Genomic DNA, 16,127 nt, shown 5'->3' on the forward strand with positions numbered 1-16,127 from the left:
CCTTTGTGTTCACGTGTAGAAGTACCAGCACGGCTCTTTGTTTGCCTGCATCTGTTTTAATGGCATAGTTTGAAAAAAGCGCTGTTCTTGTCTGCGTGCTTATGTAAACACAATACAAATGTAAAGAGGAAGTGGGAACACTGGTTTCTAATGGGCGGTTTACTGACAGGGTTTTGTGGTTTTTAAGAGACAGAATTATCTCAGTGAGGTTCAGCCAGGTTGTTTGCCGTGTAGGTGTTCTCACACATAATCAGGTAAACAGGTACTTTCCACAGTTGTAGCAAACAGCACGAAATAATACACTTCATTCATACATTTTTGGCAATCCAGCATCACACAAACAACTAAAGGCTGGCTAGTTTCCATTTGACTGAGTAGGAAACTTTGTTTTTACATGTACCCTGGTCATCAGATGCTCTGTATCTAGAAAACATTGGGGTTGCGGTTCATTGGTGAAAACGCCTTGTGTCTTCTAACAAACCAGTGTGAGCACAGTTGTTAAGGCAAACATTAACAGGGCAGACGCTTGTCAGCACAAAGGTATAACCTGGGGCTGAAAACAGTGCTGACATAAGATGTGACAGTGAAGGAGTAAATCTTTGGACTTCATCTGGTGCTTGCAAACAATTGTGTGTGTGTTTATGTGTGTGTTGTCAAGCATTTAAGTAATGTTAAGCTTCACCTTTATTCACCATCACCTGTATTCAAACAGTCATGTGATCCACTTGTGATGTAAATGCTGATTAGGCTATCAGCATCACATGACTGTTTTTACATTACTTCTTACTTACATGCCTGAAAAGTCCTTTCTAGTGCAAACCTATGACCTGTGAAGATTTAGATTCTGCCACTCTCTAATAAAACATTAGCTGCAAACTTAATAAAGATTTGTGAAGTCTATTGTAAACACAAAGCTGTAGTTCCTATAGATGGGGCTATAAGGAGTGTGTTCAAAATGACTGTAAAGATGATAAGTGTACTGCATGTGTTTCTGTTTGTGTGCATGTCCACTGCACTTGTGTGTCTCAGTGTTTGCAGGCTACACACGCCCACCTCTGTGTGCTTGGTCTATTTAAAGAGCTCTGCAGTGTCTTACCTTGCTTGTTTTGCCCTTGACTTTGTCAACTTTTCGTGCTTTTTCTGTTCTTAGAAAGCGTGATGCAATCTAAGTTATTTTGTCAGACATACATCGTGGTATCAGACCAGACGGGCATATCTAAAAGCATCAGCTGTCATAGAAGAGATATTACAGAAAAATGTACACCTGCAGTGTTTGGGCTAAAGTGATGGGATGGATGAAAGTAGCTCTCCTTTGGGAGATTATAAAAGACAGATATTAATGTAGTCACAAAAAAATACTGCAGTTCTTATGATGTCCTCGCAGGAAGCAGGTGCTGTGGTGACAGGAAATTTGTATCTGTGCAAAAAAAATCCACTTATCCTTATTTTTTTTATTCAGATTTATTAGCTGTGCAGTTATTGATATGATTTTCTTTTATTTATTTTTTTCATGCCCAACACTTTTTTGTTGCTTCCGAGAGCAGTGATTTAGGCTAGTTGCTAAAGTGTTTTTTTTTTCCTGTGTGTGTTTTACAAGTGGTGTCATTAAGGCAAGGTCATTATTAAGTGGCACTTGTTGAATCTACATTGCGTTTGTGCTGTAATAGCATACACGTTTCTGCGTATTCACATTCCTTTCCTTGATATACCATTCAATGAATGTATTAAGTTACCATGGGAACCATGACATCTGTGACACCACGTGATATTATCTCTGATTTTCAGAAAAAAAGAAACACACTTTACCACATGTGGTCCGTTGTCCCTCTCCAGCTGTGAATGATTCGTTTGAGTGCATTAGAAAGGTGGGTGGCTTCCTGTTAACGACGGAGATGTATTCAAAAAACTGTGTTAGCAATAGGGATGCCAAACACCTTTACTTATTCTTTTATTCTCTTTAGATTTCATTCATCATAATGCTATAGTCTCAAGATGCAATTTGCTATTATTGTCTCGCTTTTATATATTTAAGAGGGATGCAGATATCGTAAACAAGGTTGGTTTCAGCTTGTCATCTAAGGGTGTGGTTTTGGAAGTAGTGGGTGGAAATTTAAAAGGAAGAGGTTTGAAAAATGGATTGGTAATTTCAGATCAAAAGCTCTCTCAATCTCTCTGAGATTATGTTTTTGTTTTTGTTGTTGTTGTTGTTGTTGTTGTTGTGTGCGTGTGTGTGTGTGTGTGTGTGTGTGTGTGTGTGTGTGTGTGTGTGTGTGTGTGTGTGTGTGTGTGTGTGTGTGTGTGTGTGTGTCCCTGACAAGGACTAAAAACACTTAAATATATCTATCACTGTTTTGTTTTGTTTCTTATCCAAGTTAGAGTGGGTTGGAGCCCCAGAGGAAGCCCACATAGCCACAACAAAATCAGCAAATTCTGTCAACAGCAAAACGAAACTTAGAACACAAATTTTGTTACAGTGCATTTAGAAAAGGTTATGATTTTAGGTGTTTTTTTTGTTGTTTGGTTTTGTATGTGCATGTGTGTGTTTGTGCTAGTATGTATGATTGAAATATGAATTATCGGAGTTCCTTCTGTTTCAGAACCCTGTGTGTCTGTGAATGCAACAACAAATTTTTTTCTTGTCTTTGTCATTTTTTTCTTTGCAGTCAATGTGAAGCCGCAGCTGTATGATGTGCCAGTAGTCCGAATGCATCTTCAGTGGACGCCACGTCCTCTGTCAGTGTGAACAGCCAGCCAAGACAAGACACTACAGCATAAAGAAGTAAAGTATAAGCTCACAATATAATCTGTGCAGGCTACATCCACCCATTGATGAATGTAATTGCGATGCCTATATGAGACAAAGAAGTACAGACCTGTGCAACAGTGCTGCCTGGTTATTTCACAGTGGTCCAACAGTTCAGCCTCTGCAGCATGTCTAAATATTTACCAAAGGTTACCAGCACATCAACATGTATATGCATGCGCGGCCACAGAAATGCACAAGGTTTCGTTTTAGCCCTGAGGGAGGCAGAATTTATTAAAAATTATGCAGTGTGCTCTTACGTACATACAATAGCCCAGAAAGCTGCCCGTGAACTTTCACCTGAAGGCCCGTGACCTACATTGAAGCGTGTGGGGGATGCATCCCACTTTTCCGCTTGACGATGCATCATTAACCTACTTCTGACTGTCCAAAGCCAAGTCCCTGCAGCTCACCTGAACCCACCGTTGAATTTAGATACAAAAGCACACACACACGCACACATACGAAATGGCACCATACCATTAGTTTATTTTTTTTCTCCATTGCTTTGGCTTTCCACTTTACCATAATTACACAACACACAACGGTACACTCGCTCTCACAGAGTACATGATGTCTTCCTGTGTCAAAGTGGTTTCCTAGGGTACTAAAGTGCACAGCATCTACCATTTTAGCCACTGTGTTGCTTGACACACATACAGTCCCTCCTTCTCTCTTTATCTAATGCTCTCTCTCTCTCTCTCTCTTGCTCTCTCTCTCTCTCTCATACACATTCTGGCTGCTTTCTACTCTCAGTCTCCACTCCTGCCTTCTCATTCTCTTGTTCCCTCTTCCAACTCTGTTTTTTCTTCTTCTCCTCTTTGCTTCTCCTCCTCCTCCTCTTCCTCTTCCACACACGCATACAGATGCACACACACATTTTCTCTCTCGCTTTCTTTCTCTCCCTCTCCTCATATCCACCGGCAACTGAGCAGGCTCCCTCACCAAGCCCGTGGATCCCTTCACTTGACTAATTAGCCTTGAAGTGCTGTTGAAGATCATCATATTTAGCTTAGTGACCTAGCGGCAGAGTGCAGACAGATATAGACTTGGCTGGCTGGAGGCAGAGTGCCTGGCAGCGGGCAAGCTCTCTATCTCTCTCTATTCACACTCACCGCCGAGGGCTTCTCAGTGGCGGAGCGGCGGAAGTGAGGGGCGTTTTTGCTTTGAAAGAGACGAGAAGGGGAAAAGAGAAAGAAGCGGAGCTGAGACCACAACAAAACCTCAGAATGGAAGTCCGCTGCAGGAGCACAACCTCCTAGAGACAGAAACTGTGAGGTGGCAGCCGTTACTTTGCAGCAGCACTGCTTCCAACAAAAAGACATAGAAGGTGAGACTTTTTCAAACCAGTTACTGCTGTGTTTTTTTCTTCTGGCTCTTTTGGGAAACATTTTGTTCCTAAATTTGCGTGAGTGTGTGTGTGTGTGTGTGCAAGAGAGAGCGAAAAGGAAAAAGTGTGAGTGCAGATGTGCATCAGTGTGACCCACATTGTTGAACCTGAGGAGCAGCACAGCAGGAATTCTCTGTAGGATGTCTCTCTCCCCTCTCTCTCCTTCTCTCTCCTCTTATCTCTCTTCTCCTCTCCTTCTCTCTCTCTCTCTCTCTCTCTCTCTCTCACACACACACACACACAGACTCGCACGCAGCTGTGTGACACCACTTGTTGGACTGACATCCAAACTGACATGCTATGAATATTGAAATACTGGTCAGTTGTATGCGTGCACACATTTGCATGAATATCAGTGAATGTGTGAATGCACCTGTGCATGTGTGAGATAGTGACTAACTCTTTTTGTGCTGTGCTACCAATGCAAGGCTTAAGGGTGAAAAAAATCATTGTGAGCAACATGGACAGCAACACAAAAGACAATCAGACACAGCTGTCTTATGCCTGATTGCTTCTCACTGCTTTGGAAGATGGGAATATAAAAGAAGACCCAAATACAGTATTTACAGCATGCAGCCCCCTGTGTGGGAATGTATGCATATACAATACACAGTCTTTTGATCTCCTGCCATAACCTAAACAATCTTGTCTTTCATGCTCTGAAGCAGAACCTTACAGTGGAATAGTGTTTAATTAATGAAGCAGACAGGTGGCCTTGAAATTAAAGAATCAAATACATTTATATGAACCACAGCATGAATACTTGTGTCCGTTTCTTCATTAAGCGTACATGTCTGAAGGAAATTCTTGAATATTATAAGAATTTTTGGTCATTAACAAGCCTCATTCAGGTCTATAAATAGCGGGACATGATGTTTGATAACTGCAGAGGAACCACTGATTCTTTAAGTTTGTGCACAATGTCACCTGAGGGTGATTTTTGCCCAAATTGGGATTTTTAATTTAGAAATCTTCCATGTTTAAAGTGACAAAAATATAATTTTTTCACTCCTTTCACAGCATAAGATGATTATATAAAAAAAATAAGTTCTTTAAATCTTATCTTGTTGCTGCCTCAGAAGTCAGAAAAAGCTTTGATAGCATATATGTATGAGCTTAAATTATCTGCTAGGGGAAAAAAAGCTGTTAAAGATGAGAGAAGATCTAAATGAATTCCGGGTTGTCAGAGTATTACATCTTTAATTCTTTCTTTATTAATGCATATATTGTATCTCTACTATGCATACTATGACAGCGTTTAACTGCCGTGCTCCTGTTCGTCATGCAAATGTCCACTTTGAATCGCCGTCACGAATAACAAGATGGTGTATTTTTAGTGTTTGTGTAAACAGGAATGAATCATTTACCTTGTTTTTACTCTTATTTTATTTTTAATCTGGCTTCTATCATTTTAGGATGTGACTGATAGGGGGTCAAGTGCACAACGAATGCATGGACACACTCCAAACTTGTGAAGTGCCTTCCTTCTCCTCTCACCCATAATGACCATTGATTGGGGAAAGGGCTGACAAGGCAGCAGAGACTCTCACTAAGCCATAAAGTCAGCAAGATAATTGTTGTCAGGGAGATCGGGGAGGGGGCTAAGCTCGATATCTGAGAGGAAAACCAATTGGTTTGCGAGTGAGTAAAATTATATTGAAGATTGCTGAAGCCTTTTGCTTTATGATTGATAATATCAGGATTTCACAGTTCTTGAAAAATGCATTTACTGTGTTAATCAGAGGATATATTGGAAAGCCTTTTGAGGCTCTCCTAAACTTAAAAGAGTAGTAGCTGTCATTATTTAGCATGAGCGCAGTCATTTGCATGTCACAAACCCCTGAGCAACTCATAAGCTACTCTTCTTACTCTGACTTTTATCATCATCCCCCCCCCCCCTTACCACCTCTTCTCAGTTTGGGGACTGGATCTGTTTTTCTTCAGCGTGTACCTGTTATCCCTCAGTCACTATAATTTCCCATTGCTGAGTCTGCTGGCTTTCACCCCACCTGCTTGATTTCTGAAGAGTTTCCGAACGTCTGCATCAGAACTTTGTCTCGCTCTTATCTCTTACTGTCAGGCTTTTGTTTTTGATCATCGCTCCTCTGTTTCCACTCTACTTCTCCTCCTTTCAACCTCATTTCCCCTCCAATTCTTTTGATTGCCTACCCATACTGGTTTGTGTGCGTGTGTGTACCTGTGTGCATTTTTGATGTGCCATGCAGAGTGTCTTTACAGGCATCCCGACAATTTGGTGAGTGAGCTGGTGTGGATGTATACAACTGTGGTTGTGTGTTTGCTTTGGAATAATCTTTTTGTATTCGTACTGATGATAGATAATAAATGGTTTCTCTCTTTGTGCTCCGACATGATTATCTATGAAAATATGAAGCACAGGGGTTATCAGCTGTTTCAATGGGGCCAATTTATTAATGGATGGATGGCACATTGTGAGCATCAGGCAAAAAGTGTCCTCATTATAGTTAATGATCTTAAGTAGTACAACACTTGGTGCCTCTATTGTTCACCGTGAAGATTTAGTCCCAGAAAAGCGTTACCATATCTTTAAAGAAACACATCACCGAGCTGATGAAGTGATAGCGAGTGAAGCTTTCTCTTATGCTAGGAGAAGCGGTGCTCTAACAAGATGAGTTGTGAGAAAACCTTTCCTCAATTATATTTAGGAGTTCTCAGGTCCATTTTTTTCATTATTAAATGAAGAAGAATATACTTTGAAAAAATCCCCCCTAAAAACTCACCATGGGAAATGTCAGGGGGGGTTGTGTTTTAGGTCAAATGAAAAATTACTAGTCTGCCAAGGAGATGATTGGTGGTTGTTTGCCAGTTTGTAATCAAGATTATTCAAAACTGCATGAAAATTTTAGAAGAGGCGGGGCTGGGATCGACAACAAAGTGATTTCTGGAGTTGATTAATGATTTATTATCTTTACGAGACAGGGCAGCTTATATATTTGCATGTGATGTATATTTTCTCAAATAAATATCATAATTAAATAAGATAAATTAGAATACACTTTCTTGTATGTCTTCAAGAAAACGTCATACTCTTATCACAGTCCAAATATCCTTCTGCACCCAGGGTCTCAATTCATGCATGGTGCAGAGGCATTTTCAGCCTTGACTGTAAGCAGTGAAGACTCAGACTGCTGCAGAAGAAGATGTGTGTAAAAAACACTTTGATATTGACTTTGTAAAGGTAGGTTCAATCTACTTTATATACCACAGAGTTAATCAACAATTTTATATATTAATTTCTTAGTTATATATTCTACAAAATAAATACTCACTTTTAGGCAAGTAAGTGTCCACCTATCCATTTTTATCTGTTTATCCAATTCAGGGTTGCATGGGGGCAACAACCTGGGAGCCTATCCCAGGGTGAGACACAGGATCACCAGTCTATCACAAGGCTAACACATAGAGACAGATAACCATTCCCACTCACATTTACATCCATGGCCAAGTTAGAAACACCTGTTAACCTAACCACATGCATGTCTTTAGACTGTGGCAGTAGCCAGAGATAACCCACAGAGACATGGGGCGAACACAGAAACCCCACACAGAAAAGCTCCAGACTGGATTTGACCTTTCTCGCTGTGAGATAACAGTTTAATCATCATACTAGTAAATGAAAGAAATTTAAAAACAACTAAACATCCTATCTCATAGAACTATAAAGCAGCATAAATTGATCATGCAAATACACCACTGTATAAAAGTCTTGTGTCGCTTGTCATTTCTTTATATTTTGCCAGGAAAATGGAAAATGGTGCATTTATTCAAATGTAGAAATATAAATGAAATACAGTAAATGGTACAAAACAGAGTTTCTACAATTCTAATGAGCTTGAAAGTCAATATTTAATATGAAAACAGCCTGAACTGTCTTAAACAAGCTTTCCCTGAGACTATTTAAAGAAATAAGAAGAAAGTTCTTGAGGCTTCTTTAAGGAGATTCAAAGCTCTTCTTTGGATGCTGGCTGCCTTTTGTTCTGCTCTCTGTCAAGGCGATCCCACACTGATTCAATAATGTTGAGGTCCGGGCTCTGGGGAGGCCAGTCTATGACTGATAGTGGTCCAGTGTTTGGTTTTCTATCCAGTATGTGTTCGCTATCATTGATGTGATGAAAGATGATGTCAATCGGGCACTTTTCAGATGGTATTTCATGGTAGATCACAATCTGACAGTACTTAAATTAGGAGTACTTAAAGACAAACACCACTGGCTTAAATGCAGCCCCAAACCTTAACAGTCTCCACCATGTTTTGCAGATGGCTATAGACAGTCACTGCTGTATCGTTCTCCTAACCTCCTCCATACAACAGTGATTTAAAACAAAAATTTGGATCCATCACTTCATAGGATGCCACTGATTTTCAATCCAGTTTGTGTTTATTTGGCATCCCTCATCCATTCTCCTTGTTTCACTTTCTTAAGAATGGCTTCTTGACAGCCAGCTCACCACTAAGACCTTTTCTCAAGATATGCCAGGTTTTCAGCTAATAGCTATTTCAAAATCACCTTGTTGGTGCAAAAATACTGTTTATGGCTGTGTTATCCCAGGTATTTTTATAGACTCAATTAAAGAAACAAATTAAAGTGTCAAACAGTAAAATGCACATTTGTTTCTTTGCAAAGTTGTCTGTAGACACAACACAGGTTCACCCTCTGAGTTAGGTGCCTTTTTTAAGCTTGAATGATTCATAGGTGAGTGTATGTAGCTTAGCAAAAAAGGGTCAGTGGCAAAGTTATAAAATGCACGAGAACTATTGTTATTAGAGGCAAAGTAAGGAGAAATGAGAGGTAGCTCAAAAGGTTTGCACAACACTAGATCTGAACTGAACTTCAGCAGCATGCAGTGCTTTTTAAATGTATTTTGCTGTGTTTGAACATTGCTTCATTGTAAAGTTTATTGCAGTCTGATTGTTCAGCATTCTCCGAACAAAAACAGCATAAAAACGATTTTTCTAGCATGCTGACCTCTTTCTCTATGAGTAAGGCCTTGCAGAGGTTTTCTCTAGCATATTTTAAAACAAATATATTTGAAAACATCACAGGATGTAGTGATACACAAAAAACTGCACAAGAATCCGCTATACAGGCTTTTCCACTCACACACAGTCCACTCTATGATTGGCACTATATTAACTACCACTTTTTATCGCCCAGAACTATTTAGTGACTCATATTAGGTACAAAGTTGAAGAAAGTGACCAAACTGAAGTGTCAGTCTCTTTGATGGGTTTCTTTTTTGCAAATACAACATTTCAAATCAATTATTAACCTCTGCCAAAGCTTAATATTGACTCTGATTCTGTCCAAAATCTCCTCAATACACGTGAGACAACGTGAGGTCAGTGTGTATACAAATAGTCAGTGTAAGCCAAACATTCAGGCTTCAAACTGCTCTAAACACTCAGTTTCAGATCATTTTCTCTACTCTTGGTTCTGTATGATGACAGTGAGAGGCAATATTGCCACAGTGGTCAGAGCCACAGTCCTGGCTATAAAGCACTGGACCCTCATCTACCTGCTGTTCAAACCTATTTGTTTGCAGGGGGCAGCCAGTCAGTGGAAAGCAGTGAGGTGAGGAGCTAAAGCAGCTTCTTTCAGACAGTGGGTGAAGCGAGTAGACACAAAGGCTCAGTATAAGGATTAGTTCAACACTATAAATCCAGTAGACTGAAGCTTTACAGAGACTTTTTCTTTTCCCCAACAGATGATGGACAGTCGCCTGTCAGCACAGGAGAGGACAATGAGGAACCTTCCTGCAGACAGAGGCTTTCAGAAAACCAGCACCTACATCGTGCCCTGCTTCCTCCTTGTGGAGGTGAGTGTGACTGTTAAGGCACATTTTCTTCAACATTTCAGCGCTTTGGTCCCTGCTGTGCTCATCAGGCTTAACTCACAACAGGACATTTCAGCTTGATTTGGCCCGAACATCATTTGGAAGCTATAACTGAAAGAAATCTACTGCAATCTAAAGGTTTAATGTGTTTTGTGCTGTGGAACAAAATGATGTGCTGTGTAGCAAGCACAGCAGAAATAAAAAAAAAAATGCTTTAAATTCAGCTGTGTATTTAGGTCTTGTTGGAAATTTTAGAAACCTCTGTAAGTTGGAGTCACACAGAGCAAACGGATGGAGACATAAAAGCACATTTTACAGCCGTCTGCTGGTGGATGTTCTCTTCACTTTCTATTCCCTCACTCCTGCATCGCTTTCTGCAATCTCTTCCTGTGTTTCTCATGGTGGATGAAGAGCAAAATGTGTCCCTTGGGGAAAAAATGCATGAATTGGCTGAACCACTTTTCAATTCAGTGACTCTCGAAGGAAGTGATTGATTTTGATTAACTGTCACAAATGGGTAATTACCCCCTCGTCCATGAGTCCGTTTAGTGATAACATTCAGCACAAGGGTGAAGGGATCTGTCACAAAGACCTTTTCCCTCATATGTTCCTGCTCTTCCCACAACTCTTCTTCTTTCCCTGTAATCCCTAAATGACCCGGTGAAGCTCTCATGGATCAAGCTGCATTTCCTAATTAATTGGCCTGATTAAGAACGGAAACCCAATTAGCCTGTGCTACTGTTAACATGCTCCAAGCCTGAGGATCCTCAGAGTTACAGCAGAAATAGCAAAATATGCAAAATTAGCACTTTTTAGCATTAAAATAAGGGTCTTTGCATTTAAATTCAGCCTAGAAATATAATTTCTTACTCTTACATGAGATCAAATGTTAATGTTTAATGTTGATGAAAGCTGTTTAGTCAAGTAGTGCCATAGAGAGCTGACTAGAAATAGAGGTTTTGCAATTGACAATAGTGCCTCCAGTAGGGCCCTGTACCCTAAAATGATATTCCTAAACAAGTAATGTACATTTTTAAATTGAGGAAAGCATTTTTTTGTGTGCGTGTGTGTCACCAACATATCTTTGATCTTTGTGTTCTTGCTTTCATAGTGTCTCCCCTTTTCAGGAAGCTAACACGAAATCGGGACAGTGTTGGGAAAATCAGGCCCAGACATTGTCCACAGGTTCCCTCTCTCATATGCATCACACAGTAGGCGCTTCGCTGTGTCAGATGTGCTCTCACTACTGGAAATACTCAATTTGGATTTGGCAAGGGGTAGCGCCTGGAGCAAAAGCAAAAGCTGTTTAATGTCTGATCCAACTGATGGGTACTTACTTACAGCTTTTTGTGCCTAAACGTAATCAAAGGGCGAGTGAAAATGAAAGTAAACAGCAAATTAAAACAGACACTAAAGTAGGTGAAATAATGACAGTGCCTTTAAATGAACCCTAGTCTCACGGATTATGTTGCCACCATTCTGCTTATCCGCCCCCTCATGCAGTCTTTATTGATCTTTTAAATTATAAGGTGTTTTGCCGGAGAGAAAATTGGTTTCTCTTGAAACATCACTGAGAAAGCAATCTAGTTATATGGGAACGTATTTTTATTTGTATTTTTTTTGGAGACTGCTTGGCTGTTCAGTCAAGCAAAGAGCTGATGATGTATATGGCCATTTTTCTGATTTACCAACTGAGACAAACTTAAACTGACTATCACTGATATTGTGAAAAGCTGGTCTCTTTGTGGTATCCATCCATCCTTTTTCTTCCAGTTAGCCAGCTGCCATCGGTTGAGAGGTGGGGTATACCTTAGACAGGTCGCCAGTCTATTTCAGTGCTGTGGATTTGCAGTTTTAAAAAAAATTAAGCTGACTCTTTCTTTTCTACACGACCCAACCTCTTCACCTGAAACTCCAAAGGGATTTTCCTCAGCCTTGTGTTTCATCTCTCTATATGTTCAAAAACACAACAACCTCTTGAGATGTGACTATAACTTTTTTTTTATCTGCTCTTTGTGCCTCAGCCAACACACGGAGCCTGCACTGTTTCCACGCACACACCTCAGTTACCTCTCCATCTCTTTATAGCTCAAATATCTCACGATCCCTCCAGGTTTACACGCGGCCTTAAGCTTGCTTTTATTTTTCATTCATTGCGATTTAGCATTCGCTCATTCTCGGGATCCTCTTGAGGACATGTTATAATGATTTTCCACCTTTTAAAAAAAATTGTTCATAGTGCGTTTGTAATATCTCTAGGCTTGAATCTGTCACAGGTGCTCTTCACCTCCTTCTATATTCTCTTTGATGGTCTCCTGAGTACTGCCCAGTCATTCTTTACCTCTCTGCATCACTCCTATTCAGCACTCGGTCCCTTGAGTAATTACCGTACGTTGTTTGTACCATAGATTTCTCCATTATTCCCCTTTGATTGTAAAGCTTCGTCTCCTCCTCCCACTCAAAAGCCAGTCTGCTATCACAAAGTCTCTATTCTCCTCATTTTTCACCAACACTCTGTCCGTGTTTTCCCGTGAGTGTCCATCGTTTCTTGGTATTTCTTTGTGTCGCTCCTCTTGGTTTTGTTCATTTGCTCCTCCTCAGGATAGATTTTGTCCTCGGTAGACCTTGTCCCCAACCTTACCTCATATCAGAATGGAGACAGGATGGCATTACGTACCAGGGTGTGAGCGCTTCTTCCCATTTTTGCCACCTTATTACCCCATTTCTGAGGACCCCTCTTTTTTTCAGCTTAGAGATGGATTTGGAGATGGAGATTTGGTCTGACTTTAATGACTGTATGTGCACCTGAATGAATCTGCGTGCATTACAGTAGTTTAATAAAGAGCGTTTTAAAATTAAATTCCCCCCTCTGCTGCATTCAGACTAAAGCAGCTTGCTGTAGCATAGCTCCCCCCGGAGGGCACACTCTCCTTTGTTGTTACATTAGCATCTCATTACCCATTTCTTTTCAATCCAAACGCCCAGTCTTATTTCCCTTCCGCTCTTGTGATCGTGTTGCCGATTCCCTCTCTCATTTCCCGCACAATCTAACTGTCTATCTATCACTGTCTGCCGCTCTATCTCTTTTATTCCTTACTTATAATTTTATTTATGGCGATGGCCCTTTTCCTCTTACTCAGTCAGTCTCTGTCAGTTCGTCACTCCTTTTTTTTTTTATAAAGGCCTGTCTACCACATCTCACCGCGCTTGTCTGTATTTCTCTTCCCCTGTGATCGTGCTTGTGTCGCCCCCCCTTTAGTGATTGTTTTTTGCCTCTCTCTCTCCCTCTGCTTGATTAAAATGTGAGAACTGGCCCTATCACTTTCCTGTTAAAACAAGAAAGCGTTTACACCATTTTCCTTTAAACTGCATGTGATGAAAACAACATAATGGACAGCAGATTAGTCGTCCTCCTTCGCCGCTCTATCTCTCCGTCCTTGCTGCTCTCTTTTGTTTTTGCTTCATGCTGCTTCTGCAGCTGTGAAGCCACACAAGAGGCTGGTCTGGGGCCTAACAGAGGCACGGCTTCAAAGGATCCTCTTTAAAAAGTCATTTTGATACGACTGGCTCCTGACTTGCTTTAGACACTGGTGGGTGGGAGGAGGGCTGTTCTTTGGTGTGATCTAGGCCAGGCGGGCCTACTGTGAAAATCTGTACTGAAGTCGAGTTACATAGTATCGAAGTAGGAGTGACTATAAATTGACTGTTCTCACTGCAGCCGTCAAATAGTAGTGTTGTATCAGCTGCAACAATAGTAAAATATGATAATTATTACTGTCAACTGTTAATGTGCTGTGGTTATTAATTCATGGCACACAGCTTGTGAAGCGTGCGCGCGGGCTTTCCAGCTTTACTTTTCGGCCAGCTCGGGCTCGCTAAGCTTCCTCCTCTTCGCTCCTTCCTCACGCCTCGTTGGCTGCGTCCTCCTGTGGCATAGCAACTTCTGTAAAATAAACAGACTGCTCAGCATCAGACCACATAATATTTCAGGTCTGCAGCTTATGCTGTCTGATGATACTCTGAGGTGTTAGTTCATGTCAGCTTGCAGCTCTCATAGCTGAGCTTTTCTGTACATACACCAGTACGTGTTTGCTTAGTAATTTTTTAATAGTCAGTAATATTCATAATACAGTAATACTCGTGGCCATTGATCAGTGGGCTTTGATCAGTGGTTGTTGATCAATGGTCATGAGATTTGCATAATTAGGATTAAGGAACTGACCTCCCAGCCCATTGTTCCTTCACTTGGCTGATTTCAGTCATTATGCAATGTACTGTTTATAAGATTGGGGAAACCTGCAGTCAGTTGAGACTGAAGAAGTCACTTGGATGAGTGACGAAACGTTTCTCCCACAAAACGCTACGTCCAGATGAACAGAATCAACTTTTGGAAGGTCAGTAATACATTCAAAGGCCATCTATTTATATACATCTTGCTAATAGCCAATTGAAACTCTATTGCTTTCAAATTTCCCTACTCCAACACAGCTGAATCAAATGAATGGCTTGTTATCAGGCCTTTGCCAAACACGATGGCATGCTGAAGAGGTAATCAAACCATTTGATTCAGCTGTGTTGGAGTAGGGATGCATCTAAAAGCTGCAGGACGGTAGCTCTCGAGGACCGGGATTGGGCACCCCTGGTTTAAACAATGCTCAGTTGGTGTGGCAAGAAAAGAATTCTCCCGCACAATTACACCATCACCATCCTGAACCACTGATACAAGACATGTTTTAATGTGGTTTACATCAAATTCTGACCCAACGATTTAATTGTTCCATCAGAAATTTGGTCTGGACAGGGCAACATTTTTCCAGCCTTCTATTTTCCAATTTTGGTGACCTCATGTGAATTGTAGCATCAGCTTTCTGTTCTTAGCTCATAGGAGTGACATGCGGTGTGGTCTTCCGCTGCTGTAAATGGAAAATGGCCTGTATTTGTGTAGCGCTTTACTTAGTCCCTAAGGACCCTGAAGTGCTTTACACTACATTCAGTCATTCACCCATTCACACACACATTCACACACTGGTGATGGCAAGCTACATTGTAGCAACAGCTGCCCTGGGGTGCACTGCTGTAGCCCATCTTCTTCGAGGTTTGACATTCTGTGTTGATTCTCTTCTGGACGCCGAGTTTGTAACAAGTTACCGTTGCGTTCTTGTCAACTCAAAGGAGTCTGCTAATTCTCCTCTGGCATAATCAAAGCATCTGTGCCCAGAGAACTGATTTCTCTTTTTTGGACCATTCTCATTAAACCACCGCCCATTAGGCAACAACAATCTTGCCAAATCCAAAGTCAAATTTAAAGAGGTCAGTGAGGCTATTTATTAAAACTCTGAAGTTTTAATAAATAGGTGCATTTATATGCAACTGTAATAATTTACATCCTCAATCCTAAAACATACTGAGGATATCTTGCAAGTCACAAATTTTCTTGATACTGAAAGTTCAAAACATTCACAGATGTCTTTGCTTTTCCTTTCTAGCGAAACAGTTTTCACTTCTAGCATCCAAAGCAAGACAAAAGTTTTAATATTTAGGCTCTTGGTTGGTTAAGCACTGCTGTTTTTACGCTTCGGTTTGTTTACATGCATTGGGGAGTGTTCGTGCATATGTAAAAAAGTTGTGCAAAGCCTTTTTGTGTCTCAGAGGGAGCTGCGTGAAATGACTTGTCTGAAGTGATGTCACTGAGCCGGTTGTTGTTTGAGTGCGACAAGAATGAAAAATTTAAATCTCTGAATCTGCTGCATCTGTTTTGATCCTTTGTCCATCTCTGACAGTGTTACAATGCAGTGCTAAAACAGTGGAGTGCTTGCCTAATCATAATTTAGATCTCTGGTCTCAAAAAGACTTGCTCCTTCTGATATTTTCAGTATTCAGAAAAATAGAGACACTGAACACATTCCAAATACATGGTTTCATCCCTTTTAGAAACACAGAGCATAAATATCACCATAATTTCTGGGGGCAGTACTGATCCTGACAAAGACAGAACAAACTTCTGTTTTGTTTTGTCCATCTTGTTGGATTCAGCCCCGGCATCAGTTTGCTTCTTAATATG

General features: G+C 40.7%; 1 protein-coding gene across 1 annotated transcript in view; it reads left to right on the plus strand.

Annotated features, from left to right (window-relative positions):
- plppr2b (phospholipid phosphatase related 2b) overlaps positions 1-16,127 on the plus strand; it is a 75,693-nt gene that overhangs the window by 3,005 nt on the left and 56,561 nt on the right. The window contains exons 2-4 of the mRNA XM_080880785.1: positions 1,786-1,865; positions 2,664-2,779; positions 9,938-10,048. Coding sequence (XP_080736911.1) covers positions 9,938-10,048 — 111 coding nt within the window. The 5' untranslated portion in view covers positions 1,786-1,865; positions 2,664-2,779. The remainder of the gene's footprint in view (positions 1-1,785; positions 1,866-2,663; positions 2,780-9,937; positions 10,049-16,127) is intronic.

Source organism: Rhamphochromis sp. 'chilingali' (assembly GCF_963969265.1).
Source record: "Rhamphochromis sp. 'chilingali' genome assembly, chromosome: 4".
Classification (NCBI taxonomy): Eukaryota; Metazoa; Chordata; class Actinopteri; order Cichliformes; family Cichlidae; genus Rhamphochromis; species Rhamphochromis sp. 'chilingali'.